Consider the following 16,475-nt stretch of genomic DNA (forward strand, 5'->3'; position numbering starts at 1 on the left):
TAAATATACAGCAGTGTAATCACTGTACCTTTTCTCCACTGTACAACTGTAACCAATTTATACACAGACTTAAATATACAGCAGTGTAATCACTGTACCTTTTCTCCACTGTACAACTGTAACCAATTTATACACAGACTTAAATATACAGCAGTGTAATCACTGTACCTTTTCTCCACTGTACAACTGTAACCAATTTATACACAGACTTAAATATACAGCAGTGTAATCACTGTACCTTTTCTCCACTGTACAACTGTAACCAATTTATACACAGACTTAAATATACAGCAGTGTAATCACTGTACCTTTTCTCAGTGTACCAAATACACAGACTTAAATATACAGCAGTGTAATCACTGTACCTTTTCCACTGTACAACTGTAACCAATTTATACACAGACTTAAATATACAGCAGTGTAATCACTGTACCTTTTCTCCACTGTACAACTGTAACCAATTTATACACAGACTTAAATATACAGCAGTGTAATCACTGTACCTTTTCTCCACTGTACAACTGTAACCAATTTATACACAGACTTAAATATACAGCAGTGTAATCACTGTACCTTTTCTCCACTGTACAACTGTAACCAATTTATACACAGACTTAAATATACAGCAGTGTAATCACTGTACCTTTTCTCCACTGTACAACTGTAACCAATTTATACACAGACTTAAATATACAGCAGTGTAATCACTGTACCTTTTCTCCACTGTACAACTGTAACCAATTTATACACAGACTTAAATATACAGCAGTGTAATCACTGTACCTTTTCTCCACTGTACAACTGTAACCAATTTATACACAGACTTAAATATACAGCAGTGTAATCACTGTACCTTTTCTCCACTGTACAACTGTAACCAATTTATCACACAGACTTAAATATACAGCAGTGTAATCACTGTACCTTTTCTCCACTGTACAACTGTAACCAATTTATACACAGACTTAAATATACAGCAGTGTAATCACTGTACCTTTTCTCCACTGTACAACTGTAACCAAATTTATACACAGACTTAAATATACAGCAGTGTAATCACAGTACCTTTCTCCACTGTACAACTGTAACCAATTTATACACAGACTTAAATATACAGCAGTGTAATCACTGTACCTTTTCTCCACTGTACAACTGTAACCAATTTATACACAGACTTAAATATACAGCAGTGTAATCACTGTACCTTTTCTCCACTGTACAACTGTAACCAATTTATACACAGACTTAAATATACAGCAGTGTAATCACTGTACCTTTTCTCCACTGTACAACTGTAACCAATTTATACACAGACTTAAATATACAGCAGTGTAATCACTGTACCTTTTCTCCACTGTACAACTGTAACCAATTTATACACAGACTTAAATATACAGCAGTGTAATCACTGTACCTTTTCTCCACTGTACAACTGTAACCAATTTATACACAGACTTAAATATACAGCAGTGTAATCACTGTACCTTTTCTCCACTGTACAACTGTAACCAATTTATACACAGACTTAAATATACAGCAGTGTAATCACTGTACCTTTTCTCCACTGTACAACTGTAACCAATTTATACACAGACTTAAATATACAGCAGTGTAATCACTGTACCTTTTCTCCACTGTACAACTGTAACCAATTTATACACAGACTTAAATATACAGCAGTGTAATCACTGTACCTTTTCTCCACTGTACAACTGTAACCAATTTATACACAGACTTAAATATACAGCAGTGTAATCACTGTACCTTTTCTACCACTGTAACCAATTTATACACAGACTTAAATATACAGCAGTGTAATCACTGTACCTTTTCTCCACTGTAACTGTAACCAATTTATACACAGACTTAAATATACAGCAGTGTAATCACTGTACCTTTTCTCCACTGTAACCAATTTATACACAGACTTAAATATACAGCAGTGTAATCACTGTACCTTTTCTCCACTGTAACCAATTTATACACAGACTTAAATATACAGCAGTGTAATCACTGTACCTTTTCTCCACTGTAACCAATTTATACACAGACTTAAATATACAGCAGTGTAATCACTGTACCTTTTCTCCACTGTAACCAATTTATACACAGACTTAAATATACAGCAGTGTAATCACTGTACCTTTTCTCCACTGTACAACTGTAACCAATTTATACACAGACTTAAATATACAGCAGTGTAATCACTGTACCTTTTCTCCACTGTACAACTGTAACCAATTTATACACAGACTTAAATATACAGCAGTGTAATCACTGTACCTTTTCTCCACTGTACAACTGTAACCAATTTATACACAGACTTAAATATACAGCAGTGTAATCACTGTACCTTTTCTCCACTGTACAACTGTAACCAATTTATACACAGACTTAAATATACAGCAGTGTAATCACTGTACCTTTTCTCCACTGTACAACTGTAACCAATTTATACACAGACTTAAATATACAGCAGTGTAATCACTGTACCTTTTCTCCACTGTACAACTGTAACCAATTTATACACAGACTTAAATATACAGCAGTGTAATCACTGTACCTTTTCTCCACTGTAACCAATTTATACACAGACTTAAATATACAGCAGTGTAATCACTGTACCTTTTCTCCACTGTAACCAATTTATACACAGACTTAAATATACAGCAGTGTAATCACTGTACCTTTTCTCCACTGTAACCAATTTATACACAGACTTAAATATACAGCAGTGTAATCACTGTACCTTTTCTCCACTGTCAACTGTAACCAATTTATACACAGACTTAAATATACAGCAGTGTAATCACTGTACCTTTTCTCCACTGTACAACTGTAACCAATTTATACACAGACTTAAATATACAGCAGTGTAATCACTGTACCTTTTCTCCACTGTACAACTGTAACCAATTTATACACAGACTTAAATATACAGCAGTGTAATCACTGTACCTTTTCTCCACTGTACAACTGTAACCAATTTATACACAGACTTAAATATACAGCAGTGTAATCACTGTACCTTTTCTCCACTGTACAACTGTAACCAATTTATACACAGACTTAAATATACAGCAGTGTAATCACTGTACCTTTTCTCCACTGTACAACTGTAACCAATTTATACACAGACTTAAATATACAGCAGTGTAATCACTGTACCTTTTCTCCACTGTACAACTGTAACCAATTTATACACAGACTTAAATATACAGCAGTGTAATCACTGTACCTTTTCTCCACTGTACAACTGTAACCAATTTATACACAGACTTAAATATACAGCAGTGTAATCACTGTACCTTTTCTCCACTGTACAACTGTAACCAATTTATACACAGACTTAAATATACAGCAGTGTAATCACCGTACCTTTTCTCCACTGTACAACTGTAACCAATTTATACATAGACTTAAATATACAGCAGTGTAATCACTGTACCTTTTCTCCACTGTACAACTGTAACCAATTTATACACAGACTTAAATATACAGCAGTGTAATCACTGTACCTTTTCTCCACTGTACAACTGTAACCAATTTATACACAGACTTAAATATACAGCAGTGTAATCACTGTACCTTTTCTCCACTGTACAACTGTAACCAATTTATACACAGACTTAAATATACAGCAGTGTAATCACTGTACCTTTTCTCCACTGTACAACTGTAACCAATTTATACACAGACTTAAATATACAGCAGTGTAATCACTGTACCTTTTCTCCACTGTACAACTGTAACCAATTTATACACAGACTTAAATATACAGCAGTGTAATCACTGTACCTTTTCTCCACTGTACAACTGTAACCAATTTATACACAGACTTAAATATACAGCAGTGTAATCACTGTACCTTTTCTCCACTGTACAACTGTAACCAATTTATACACAGACTTAAATAAAGAGCAGTGTAATCACTGTACCTTTTCTCTACTGTAACCAATTTATTCACAGACTTAAATAAAGAGCAGTGTAATCACTGTACCTTTTCTCCACTGTACAACTGTAACCAATTTATACACAGACTTAAATATACAGCAGTGTAATCACTGTACCTTTTCTCCACTGTACAACTGTAACCAATTTATACACAGACTTAAATATACAGCAGTGTAATCACTGTACCTTTTCTCCACTGTAACCAATTTATACACAGACTTAAATATACAGCAGTGTAATCACTGTACCTTTTCTCCACTGTACAACTGTAACCAATTTATACACAGACTTAAATATACAGCAGTGTAATCACTGTACCTTTTCTCCACTGTACAACTGTAACCAATTTATACACAGACTTAAATATACAGCAGTGTAATCACTGTACCTTTTCTCCACTGTACAACTGTAACCAATTTATACACAGACTTAAATATACAGCAGTGTAATCACTGTACCTTTTCTCCACTGTACAACTGTAACCAATTTATACACAGACTTAAATATACAGCAGTGTAATCACTGTACCTTTTCTCCACTGTAACCAATGTAACCAATTTATACACAGACTTAAATATACAGCAGTGTAATCACTGTACCTTTTCTCCACTGTACAACTGTAACCAATTTATACACAGACTTAAATATACAGCAGTGTAATCACTGTACCTTTTCTCCACTGTACAACTGTAACCAATTTATACACAGACTTAAATATACAGCAGTGTAATCACTGTACCTTTTCTCCACTGTACAACTGTAACCAATTTATACACAGACTTAAATATACAGCAGTGTAATCACTGTACCTTTTCTCCACTGTACAACTGTAACCAATTTATACACAGACTTAAATATACAGCAGTGTAATCACTGTACCTTTTCTCCACTGTACAACTGTAACCAATTTATACACAGACTTAAATATACAGCAGTGTAATCACTGTACCTTTTCTGTACAACTGTAACCAATTTATACACAGACTTAAATATACAGCAGTGTAATCACTGTACCTTTTCTCCACTGTACAACTGTAACCAATTTATACACAGACTTAAATATACAGCAGTGTAATCACTGTACCTTTTCTCCACTGTACAACTGTAACCAATTTATACACAGACTTAAATATACAGCAGTGTAATCACTGTACCTTTTCTCCACTGTACAACTGTAACCAATTTATACACAGACTTAAATATACAGCAGTGTAATCACTGTACCTTTTCTCCACTGTACAACTGTAACCAATTTATACACAGACTTAAATATACAGCAGTGTAATCACTGTACCTTTTTTCTGTACCACTGTAACCAATTTATACACAGACTTAAATATACAGCAGTGTAATCACTGTACCTTTTCTCCACTGTACAACTGTAACCAATTTATACACAGACTTAAATATACAGCAGTGTAATCACTGTACCTTTTCTCCACTGTACAACTGTAACCAATTTATACACAGACTTAAATATACAGCAGTGTAATCACTGTACCTTTTCTCCACTGTACAACTGTAACCAATTTATACACAGACTTAAATATACAGCAGTGTAATCACTGTACCTTTTCTCCACTGTACAACTGTAACCAATTTATACACAGACTTAAATATACAGCAGTGTAATCACTGTACCTTTTCTCCACTGTACAACTGTAACCAATTTATACACAGACTTAAATATACAGCAGTGTAATCACTGTACCTTTTCTCCACTGTACAACTGTAACCAATTTATACACAGACTTAAATATACAGCAGTGTAATCACTGTACCTTTTCTCCACTGTACAACTGTAACCAATTTATACACAGACTTAAATATACAGCAGTGTAATCACTGTACCTTTTCTTTACTGTACAACTGTAACCAATTTATACACAGACTTAAATATACAGCAGTGTAATCACTGTACCTTTTCTCCACAGTACAACTGTAACCAATTTATACACAGACTTAAATATACAGCAGTGTAATCACTGTACCTTTTCTCCACTGTACAACTGTAACCAATTTATACACAGACTTAAATATACAGCAGTGTAATCACTGTACCTTTTCTCCACTGTACAACTGTAACCAATTTATACACAGACTTAAATATAGAGCAGTGTAATCACTGTACCTTTTCTCCACTGTAACCAATTTATACACAGACTTAAATATACAGCAGTGTAATCACTGTACCTTTTCTCCACTGTACAACTGTAACCAATTTATACACAGACTTAAATATACAGCAGTGTAATCACTGTACCTTTTCTCCACTGTACAACTGTAACCAATTTATACACAGACTTAAATATACAGCAGTGTAATCACTGTACCTTTTCTCCACTGTACAACTGTAACCAATTTATACACAGACTTAAATATACAGCAGTGTAATCACTGTACCTTTTCTCCACTGTACAACTGTAACCAATTTATACACAGACTTAAATATACAGCAGTGTAATCACTGTACCTTTTCTCCACTGTACAACTGTAACCAATTTATACACAGACTTAAATATACAGCAGTGTAATCACTGTACCTTTTCTCCACTGTACAACTGTAACCAATTTATACACAGACTTAAATATACAGCAGTGTAATCACTGTACCTTTTCTCCACTGTACAACTGTAACCAATTTATACACAGACTTAAATATACAGCAGTGTAATCACTGTACCTTTTCTCCACTGTACAACTGTAACCAATTTATACACAGACTTAAATATACAGCAGTGTAATCACTGTACCTTTTCTCCACTGTACAACTGTAACCAATTTATACACAGACTTAAATATACAGCAGTGTAATCACTGTACCTTTTCTCCACTGTACAACTGTAACCAATTTATACACAGACTTAAATATACAGCAGTGTAATCACTGTACCTTTTCTCCACTGTACAACTGTAACCAATTTATACACAGACTTAAATATACAGCAGTGTAATCACTGTACCTTTTCTCCACTGTACAACTGTAACCAATTTATACACAGACTTAAATATACAGCAGTGTAATCACTGTACCTTTTCTCCACTGTACAACTGTAACCAATTTATACACAGACTTAAATATACAGCAGTGTAATCACTGTACCTTTTCTCCACTGTACAACTGTAACCAATTTATACACAGACTTAAATATACAGCAGTGTAATCACTGTACCTTTTCTCCACTGTACAACTGTAACCAATTTATACACAGACTTAAATATACAGCAGTGTAATCACTGTACCTTTTCTCCACTGTACAACTGTAACCAATTTATACACAGACTTAAATATACAGCAGTGTAATCACTGTACCTTTTCTCCACTGTACAACTGTAACCAATTTATACACAGACTTAAATATACAGCAGTGTAATCACTGTACCTTTTCTCCACTGTACAACTGTAACCAATTTATACACAGACTTAAATATACAGCAGTGTAATCACTGTACCTTTTCTCCACTGTACAACTGTAACCAATTTATACACAGACTTAAATATACAGCAGTGTAATCACTGTACCTTTTCTCCACTGTACAACTGTAACCAATTTATACACAGACTTAAATATACAGCAGTGTAATCACTGTACCTTTTCTCCACTGTACAACTGTAACCAATTTATACACAGACTTAAATATACAGCAGTGTAATCACTGTACCTTTTCTCCACTGTACAACTGTAACCAATTTATACACAGACTTAAATATACAGCAGTGTAATCACTGTACCTTTTCTCCACTGTACAACTGTAACCAATTTATACACAGACTTAAATATACAGCAGTGTAATCACTGTACCTTTTCTCCACTGTACAACTGTAACCAATTTATACACAGACTTAAATATACAGCAGTGTAATCACTGTACCTTTTCTCCACTGTACAACTGTAACCAATTTATACACAGACTTAAATATACAGCAGTGTAATCACTGTACCTTTTCTCCACTGTACAACTGTAACCAATTTATATACACAGACTTAAATATACAGCAGTGTAATCACTGTACCTTTTCTCCACTGTACAACTGTAACCAATTTATACACAGACTTAAATATACAGCAGTGTAATCACTGTACCTTTTCTCCACTGTACAACTGTAACCAATTTATACACAGACTTAAATATACAGCAGTGTAATCACTGTACCTTTCTCCACTGTACAACTGTAACCAATTTATACACAGACTTAAATATACAGCAGTGTAATCACTGTACCTTTTCTCCACTGTACAACTGTAACCAATTTATACACAGACTTAAATATATCAGCAGTGTAATCACTGTACCTTTTCTCCACTGTACAACTGTAACCAATTTTATACACAGACTTAAATATACAGCAGTGTAATCACTGTACCTTTTCTCCACTGTACAACTGTAACCAATTTATACACAGACTTAAATATACAGCAGTGTAATCACTGTACCTTTTCTCCACTGTACAACTGTAACCAATTTATACACAGACTTAAATATACAGCAGTGTAATCACTGTACCTTTTCTCCACTGTACAACTGTAACCAATTTATACACAGACTTAAATATACAGCAGTGTAATCACTGTACCTTTTCTCCACTGTACAACTGTAACCAATTTATACACAGACTTAAATATACAGCAGTGTAATCACTGTACCTTTTCCACTGTACAACTGTAACCAATTTATACACAGACTTAAATATACAGCAGTGTAATCACTGTACCTTTTCTCCACTGTAACCAATTTATACACAGACTTAAATATACAGCAGTGTAATCACTGTACCTTTTCTCCACTGTACAACTGTAACCAATTTATACACAGACTTAAATATACAGCAGTGTAATCACTGTACCTTTTCTCCACTGTACAACTGTAACCAATTTATACACAGACTTAAATATACAGCAGTGTAATCACTGTACCTTTTCTCCACTGTACAACTGTAACCAATTTATACACAGACTTAAATATACAGCAGTGTAATCACTGTACCTTTTCTCCACTGTAACCAATTTATACACAGACTTAAATATACAGCAGTGTAATCACTGTACCTTTTCTCCACTGTACAACTGTAACCAATTTATACACAGACTTAAATATACAGCAGTGTAATCACTGTACCTTTTCTCCACTGTACAACTGTAACCAATTTATACACAGACTTAAATATACAGCAGTGTAATCACTGTACCTTTTCTCCACTGTACAACTGTAACCAATTTTATACACAGACTTAAATATATACAGCAGTGTAATCACTGTACCTTTTCTCCACTGTACAACTGTAACCAATTTATACACAGACTTAAATATACAGCAGTGTAATCACTGTACCTTTTTCTCCACTGTACAACTGTAACCAATTTATACACAGACTTAAATATACAGCAGTGTAATACGTACTTGTATACCTTGTATATCTGTAGGTACTAAATACCTGACCTTGTATATCTGTAGTACTGTTAATACCTGACCTTGTATATCTGTAGTACTGAAATACCTGACCTTGTATATCTGTAGTACTGTATACCTGACCTTGTATATCTGTAGTACTAAATACCTGACCTTGTTATATCTGTAGGTACTAAATACCTGACCTTGTATATCTGTAGTACTGTATAATCTGACCTTGTATATCTGTAGTTACTAAAAACCTGACCTTGTATATCTGTAGTACTGAATTACTGACCTTGTATATCTGTAGTACTGAATACCTGACCTTGTATATCTGTAGTACTAAATACCTGACCTTGTATATCTGTAGTACTGTATACCTTGACCTTGTATATCTGTTAGTACTAAATACCTGACCTTGTATATCTGTAGTACTAAATACCTGACCTTGTATATCTGTAGTACTGTATATCTGACCTTGTATATCTGTAGTACTAAATACCTGACCTTGTATATCTGTAGTACTGTATACTGACCTTGTATATCTGTAGTACTAAATACCTGACCTTGTATATCTGTAGTACTGTATACCTGACCTTGTATATCTGTAGTACTGTATACCTGACCTTGTATATCTGTAGTACTGTATACCTGACCTTGTATATCTGTAGTACTGTATACCTGACCTTGTATATCTGTAAGTACTGTATACCTGACCTTGTATATCTGTAGTACTGTATACCTGACCTTGTATATCTGTAGTACTGTATACCTACCTTATATATATATATCTGTAGATACTGTATATCTGACCTTGTATATCTGTAGTACTGTATACCTGACCTTGTATATCTGTAGTACTGAATACCTTACCTTGTATATCTGTAGTACTGTATATCTGACCTTGTATATCTGTAGTACTGAAATACCTGACCTTGTATATCTGTAGTACTGTATACCTGACCTTGTATATCTGTAGTACTGTATACCTGACCTTGTATATCTGTAGTAGTACTGTATACCTGACCTTGTATATCTGTAGTTCTGTATATCTGACCTTGTATATTCTGTAGGTACTAAAATACCTGACCTTGTAATATCTGTAGTACTGTATACTTGACCTTGTATATCTGTAGTACTGTATACCTGACTTGTATATCTGTAGTACTGTATACCTGACCTTGTATATATGTAGTACTGTATATACCTGACCTTGTATACTCTGTAGTATACTAAATATACTTATCTGACCTTGTATATCTGTAGTACTGTATACCTGACCTTGTATATCTACTAGTACTGTATACCTGACCTTGTATATCTGTAGTACTGTATACCTGACCTTGTATATCTGTAGTACTGTTATACCGACCTTGTATATCTGTAGTACTGAATACCTGACCTTGTATATCTGTAGTACTGTATACCTGACCTTGTATATCTGTAGTACTAAATACCTGACCTTGTATATCTGTAGGTACTAAATACCTGACCTTGTATATCTGTAGTACTGTATACCTGACCTTGTATATCTGTAGGTACTAAATACCTGACCTTGTATATCTGTAGTACTGTATACCTGACCTTGTATATCTGTAGTACTGTATACCTGACCTTGTATATCTGTAGTACTAAATACCTGACCTTGTATATCTGTAGTACTACTGTATACCTGACCTTGTATATCTGTAGTACTGTATATACCTGACCTTGTATATCTGTAGTACTAAATACCTGACCTTGTATATATCTGTAGTACTGTATACCTGACCTTGTATATCTGTAGTATAAATACCTGACCTTGTATATCTGTAGTACTGTATACTGACCTAGTATATCTGTAGTACTGTTACCTGACCTATGTATATATCCTTAGTATCTGTAGTACTGTATACCTGACCTTGTATATCTGTAGTACTGTATACCTGACCTTGTATATCTGTAGTACTGTATACCTGACCTTGTATATCTGTAGTACTGTATACCTGACCTTGTATATCTGTAGTTACTGTAATACCTGACCTTGTATATCTGTAGTACTGTATACCTGACCTTGTATATCTGTAGTACTGTATACCTGACCTTGTATATCTGTAGTACTGTATATATCTGACCTTGTATATCTGTAGTACTGTATACCTGACCTTGTATATCTGTAGTACTGTATACCTGACCTTGTATATCTGTAGTACTGTATACCTGACCTTGTATATCTGTAGTACTGTATACCTGACCTTGTATATCTGTAGTACTGTATACCTGACCTTGTATATCTGTAGTACTAAATACCTGACCTTGTATATCTGTAGTACTGTATACCTGACCTTGTATATCTGTAGTACTGTATACCTGACCTTGTATATCTGTAGTACTGTATACCTGACCTTGTATATCTGTAGTACTGTATACCTGACCTTGTATATCTGTAGATCTGACTTGTATCTAGTACTGTATACCTGACCTTGTATATCTGTAGTACTGTATACCTGACCTTGTATATCTGTAGTACTGTATACCTGACCTTGTATATCTGTTGTATCTGTAGTACTGTATACCTGACCTTGTATATCTGTAGTACTGTATACCTGACCTTGTATATCTGTAGTACTGTATACCTGACCTTGTATATCTGTAGTACTAAATACCTGACCTTGTATATCTGTAGTACTAAATACCTGACCTTGTATATCTGTAGTACTGTATACCTGACCTTGTATATCTGTAGTACTGTATACCTGACCTTGTATATCTGTAGTACTGTATACCTGACCTTGTATATCTGTAGTACTGTATACCTCTGACCTTGTATATCTGTAGTACTAAATACCTGACCTTGTATATCTGTAGGTACTAAATACCTGACCTTGTATATCTGTAGTACTGTATACCTGACCTTGTATATCTGTAGTACTGTATACCTGACCTTGTATATCTGTATGTACTGTATACCTGACCTTGTATATCTGTAGGTACCTGTACCTGACTTGTATACCTGTACCTTGTACTGTAGTACTGTATACCTGACCTTGTATATCTGTAGGTACTGTATACCTGACCTTGTATATCTGTATGTACTGTATACCTGACCCCTGACCTTGTATATCTGTAGTACTATATACCTGACCTTGTATATCTGTAGTACTGTATACCTGACCTTGTATATCTGTATGTACTGTATACTGACCCCTGACCTTGTATATCTGTAGTACTAAATACCTGACCTTGTATATCTGTAGTACTGTATACCTGACCTTGTATATCTGTAGTACTGTATACCTGACCTTGTATATCTGTAGGTACTAAATACCTGACCTTGAATATCTGTAGTACTTTATACCTGACCTTGTATATCTGTAGTACTGTATACCTGACCTTGTATATCTGTAGTACTGTATACCTGACCTGACCTTGTATATCTGTTACTTAGTACTAAATACCTGACCCCTGACCTTGTATATCTGTAGGTACTGTATACCTGACCCCTGACCTTGTATATCTGTAGGTACTGTATACCTGACCCCTGACCTTGTATATCTGTAGGTACTGTATACCTGACCCCTGACCTTGTATATCTGTAGGTACTGTATACCTGACCCCTGACCTTGTATATCTGTAGGTACTGTATACCTGACCCCTGACCTTGTATATCTGTAGGTACTGTATACCTGACCCCTGACCTTGTATAGTCTGAACCTGACCTGACCTTGTATAAGGTACTGTATACCTGACCCCTGACCTTGTATATCTGTAGGTAAACATCCTTGCCTTCCTGGATCACCCTAACATCATCAGTTACTACGACAGTTTTGAAGAGGATGGCGTCCTGATGATAGAGATAGAGTACGCAGACGGAGGGTAAGATTATAGATGTACCATCATATTGATGAGGTAAGATTATAGATGTACCATCATATTGATGAGGGTATATTGATGAGGGTAAGATTATAGATGTATCATCATATTGATGAGGGTAAGATTATAGATGTACCATCATATTGATGAGGGTAAGATTATAGATGTACCATCATATTGATCAGGGTAAGATTATAGATGTACCATCATATTGATGAGGGTAAGATTATAGATGTACCATCATATTGATGAGGGTAAGATTATAGATGTACCATCATATTGATGAGGGTAAGATTATAGATGTACCATCATATTGATGAGGGTAAGATTATAGATGTACCATCATATTGATGAGGGTAAGATTATAGATGTATACCATCATATTGATGAGGGTAAGATTATAGATGTACCATCATATTGATGAGGGTAAGATTATAGATGTACCATCATATTGATGAGGGTAAGATTATAGATGTACCATCATATTGATGAGGGTAAGATTATAGATGTACCATCATATTGATGAGGGTAAGATTATAGATGTACCATCATATTGATGAGGGTAAGATTATAGATGTACCATCATATTGATGAGGGTAAGATTATAGATGTACCATCATATTGATGTGGGTAAGATTATAGATGTACCATCATATTGATAAGGGTAAGATTATAGATGTACCATCATATTGATGTGGGTAAGATTATAGATGTACCATCATATTGATAAGGGTAAGATTATAGATGTACCATCATATTGATGTGGGTAAGATTATAGATGTACCATCATATTGATGAGGGTAAGATTATAGATGTACCATCATATTGATGAGGGTAAGATTATAGATGTACCATCATATTGATGAGGGTAAGATTATAGATGTACCATCATATTGATGTGGGTAAGATTATAGATGTACCATCATATTGATGAGGGTAAGATTATAGATGTACCATCATATTGATGAGGGTAAGATTATAGATGTACCATCATATTGATGAGGGTAAGATTATAGATGTACCATCATATTGATGAGGGTAAGATTATAGATGTACCATCATATTGATGAGGGTAAGATTATAGATGTACCATCATATTGATGTGGGTAAGATTATAGATGTACCATCATATTGATGAGGGTAAGATTATAGATGTACCATCATATTGATGAGGGTAAGATTATAGATGTACCATCATATTGATGAGGGTAAGATTATAGATGTACCATCATATTGATGAGGGTAAGATTATAGATGTACCATCATATTGATGAGGGTAAGATTATAGATGTATACCATCATATTGATGAGGGTAAGATTATAGATGTACCATCATATTGATGAGGGTAAGATTATAGATGTACCATCATATTGATGAGGGTAAGATTATAGATGTACCATCATATTGATGAGGGTAAGATTATAGATGTACCATCATATTGATGAGGGTAAGATTATAGATGTACCATCATATTGATGAGGGTAAGATTATAGATGTACCATCATATTGATGAGGGTAAGATTATAGATGTACCATCATATTGATGAGGGTAAGATTATAGATGTACCATCATATTGATGAGGGTAAGATTATAGATGTACCATCATATTGATGAGGGTAAGATTATAGATGTACCATCATATTGATGAGGGTAAGATTATAGATGTACCATCATATTGATGAGGGTAAGATTATAGATGTACCATCATATTGATGAGGGTAAGATTATAGATGTACCATCATATTGATGAGGGTAAGATTATAGATGTACCATCATATTGATGAGGGTAAGATTATAGATGTACCATCATATTGATGAGGGTAAGATTATAGATGTACCATCATATTGATGAGGGTAAGATTATAGATGTACCATCATATTGATGTGGGTAAGATTATAGATGTACCATCATATTGATGTGGGTAAGATTATAGATGTACCATCATATTGATGAGGGTAAGATTATAGATGTACCATCATATTGATGTGGGTAAGATTATAGATGTACCATCATATTGATGAGGGTAAGATTATAGATTTACCATCATATTGATGTGGGTAAGATTATAGATGTACCATCATATTGATGTGGGTAAGATTATAGATGTACCATCATATTGATGAGGGTAAGATTATAGATGTACCATCATATTGATGTGGGTAAGATTATAGATGTACCATCATATTGGTGAGGGTAAGATTATAGATGTACCATCATATTGATGAGGGTAAGATTATAGATGTACCATATACCGTCTGATCCTAGATGTCCTCTCACACACAGGACCTTGGCCCAGTTCCTGTCTCAGCAGGACAAGCCCCTGGAAGAGAAGTCGATCCTGACAATGTTCCAACAGATCGTGGCAGCCATTAGACATATACATGAACATAACGTCCTTCACCGCGACCTGAAGACCGCCAACATCTTCCTCACAAAGGAAGGCGTGGTGAAAGTCGGCGACTTTGGTATCTCCAAAATGATGAGTTCTGCCAACAAGGGAGCTAACACCGTGCTGGGAACTCCATATTATATCAGTCCAGAAATGGTATATCTGTTGTTATCACACAGAAAACGTTTGTTTTATATCAAAGTTGTGTAATGTTCTGTTCAACACTTAGATAGACAGTTATAATCAAAGTTAAATATCGACCACTGTCCAGTATCAAAGCTAAATATTGACCACTGTCCAGTATCAAAGTAAAATATCGACTACTGTCCAGTACATCGATATGATAACTCACTCCAGTTTACACAAAATTATTCACTAAAGTGATAAGGATATATGGTCTAAAATGTGTTCATTTTTTCAGAGTTTTTTTTATATATTAGGGTAATGAACTTTGACCTTACAGTGCGAGGGGAAGCTGTATAACAATAAATCATATATTTCGGTGTTTGTGTGTGTGTAAGTTGTATATAACATTGTGAACTTTGACCTTACAGTGCGAGGGGAATCCGTATAACGATAAATCAGATATTTCGGTGCTTGTATGTGTGTAAGTTGTATATAACATAGTGAACTTTGACCTTACAGTGCCAGGGGAAGCTGTATAACGATAAATCAGATATTTCGGTGCTTGTGTGTGTCTAAGTTGTATATAACATTGTGAACTTTGACCTTACAGTACGAGGGGAAGCTGTATAACAATAAATCAGATATTTCGGTGCTTTTGTCTGTGTAAGTTGTATATAACATAGTGAACTTTGACCTTACAGTGCGAGGGGAAGCTGTATAACGATAAATCAAATATTTTGGTGCTTGTGTGTGTGTAAGT

The 16,475-nt window shown here is 34.7% G+C and overlaps 1 protein-coding gene across 1 annotated transcript in view; it reads left to right on the forward strand.

The window, feature by feature from the left end:
* Positions 1 to 16,475, forward strand: part of LOC138306581 (uncharacterized) — a 181,641-nt gene that overhangs the window by 83,766 nt on the left and 81,400 nt on the right. The window contains exons 9-10 of the mRNA XM_069247019.1: positions 13,097 to 13,200; positions 15,484 to 15,745. Coding sequence (XP_069103120.1) covers positions 13,097 to 13,200; positions 15,484 to 15,745 — 366 coding nt within the window. The remainder of the gene's footprint in view (positions 1 to 13,096; positions 13,201 to 15,483; positions 15,746 to 16,475) is intronic.

Source organism: Argopecten irradians, chromosome 13, assembly GCF_041381155.1.
Source record: "Argopecten irradians isolate NY chromosome 13, Ai_NY, whole genome shotgun sequence".
Taxonomy (NCBI): Eukaryota; Metazoa; Mollusca; class Bivalvia; order Pectinida; family Pectinidae; genus Argopecten; species Argopecten irradians.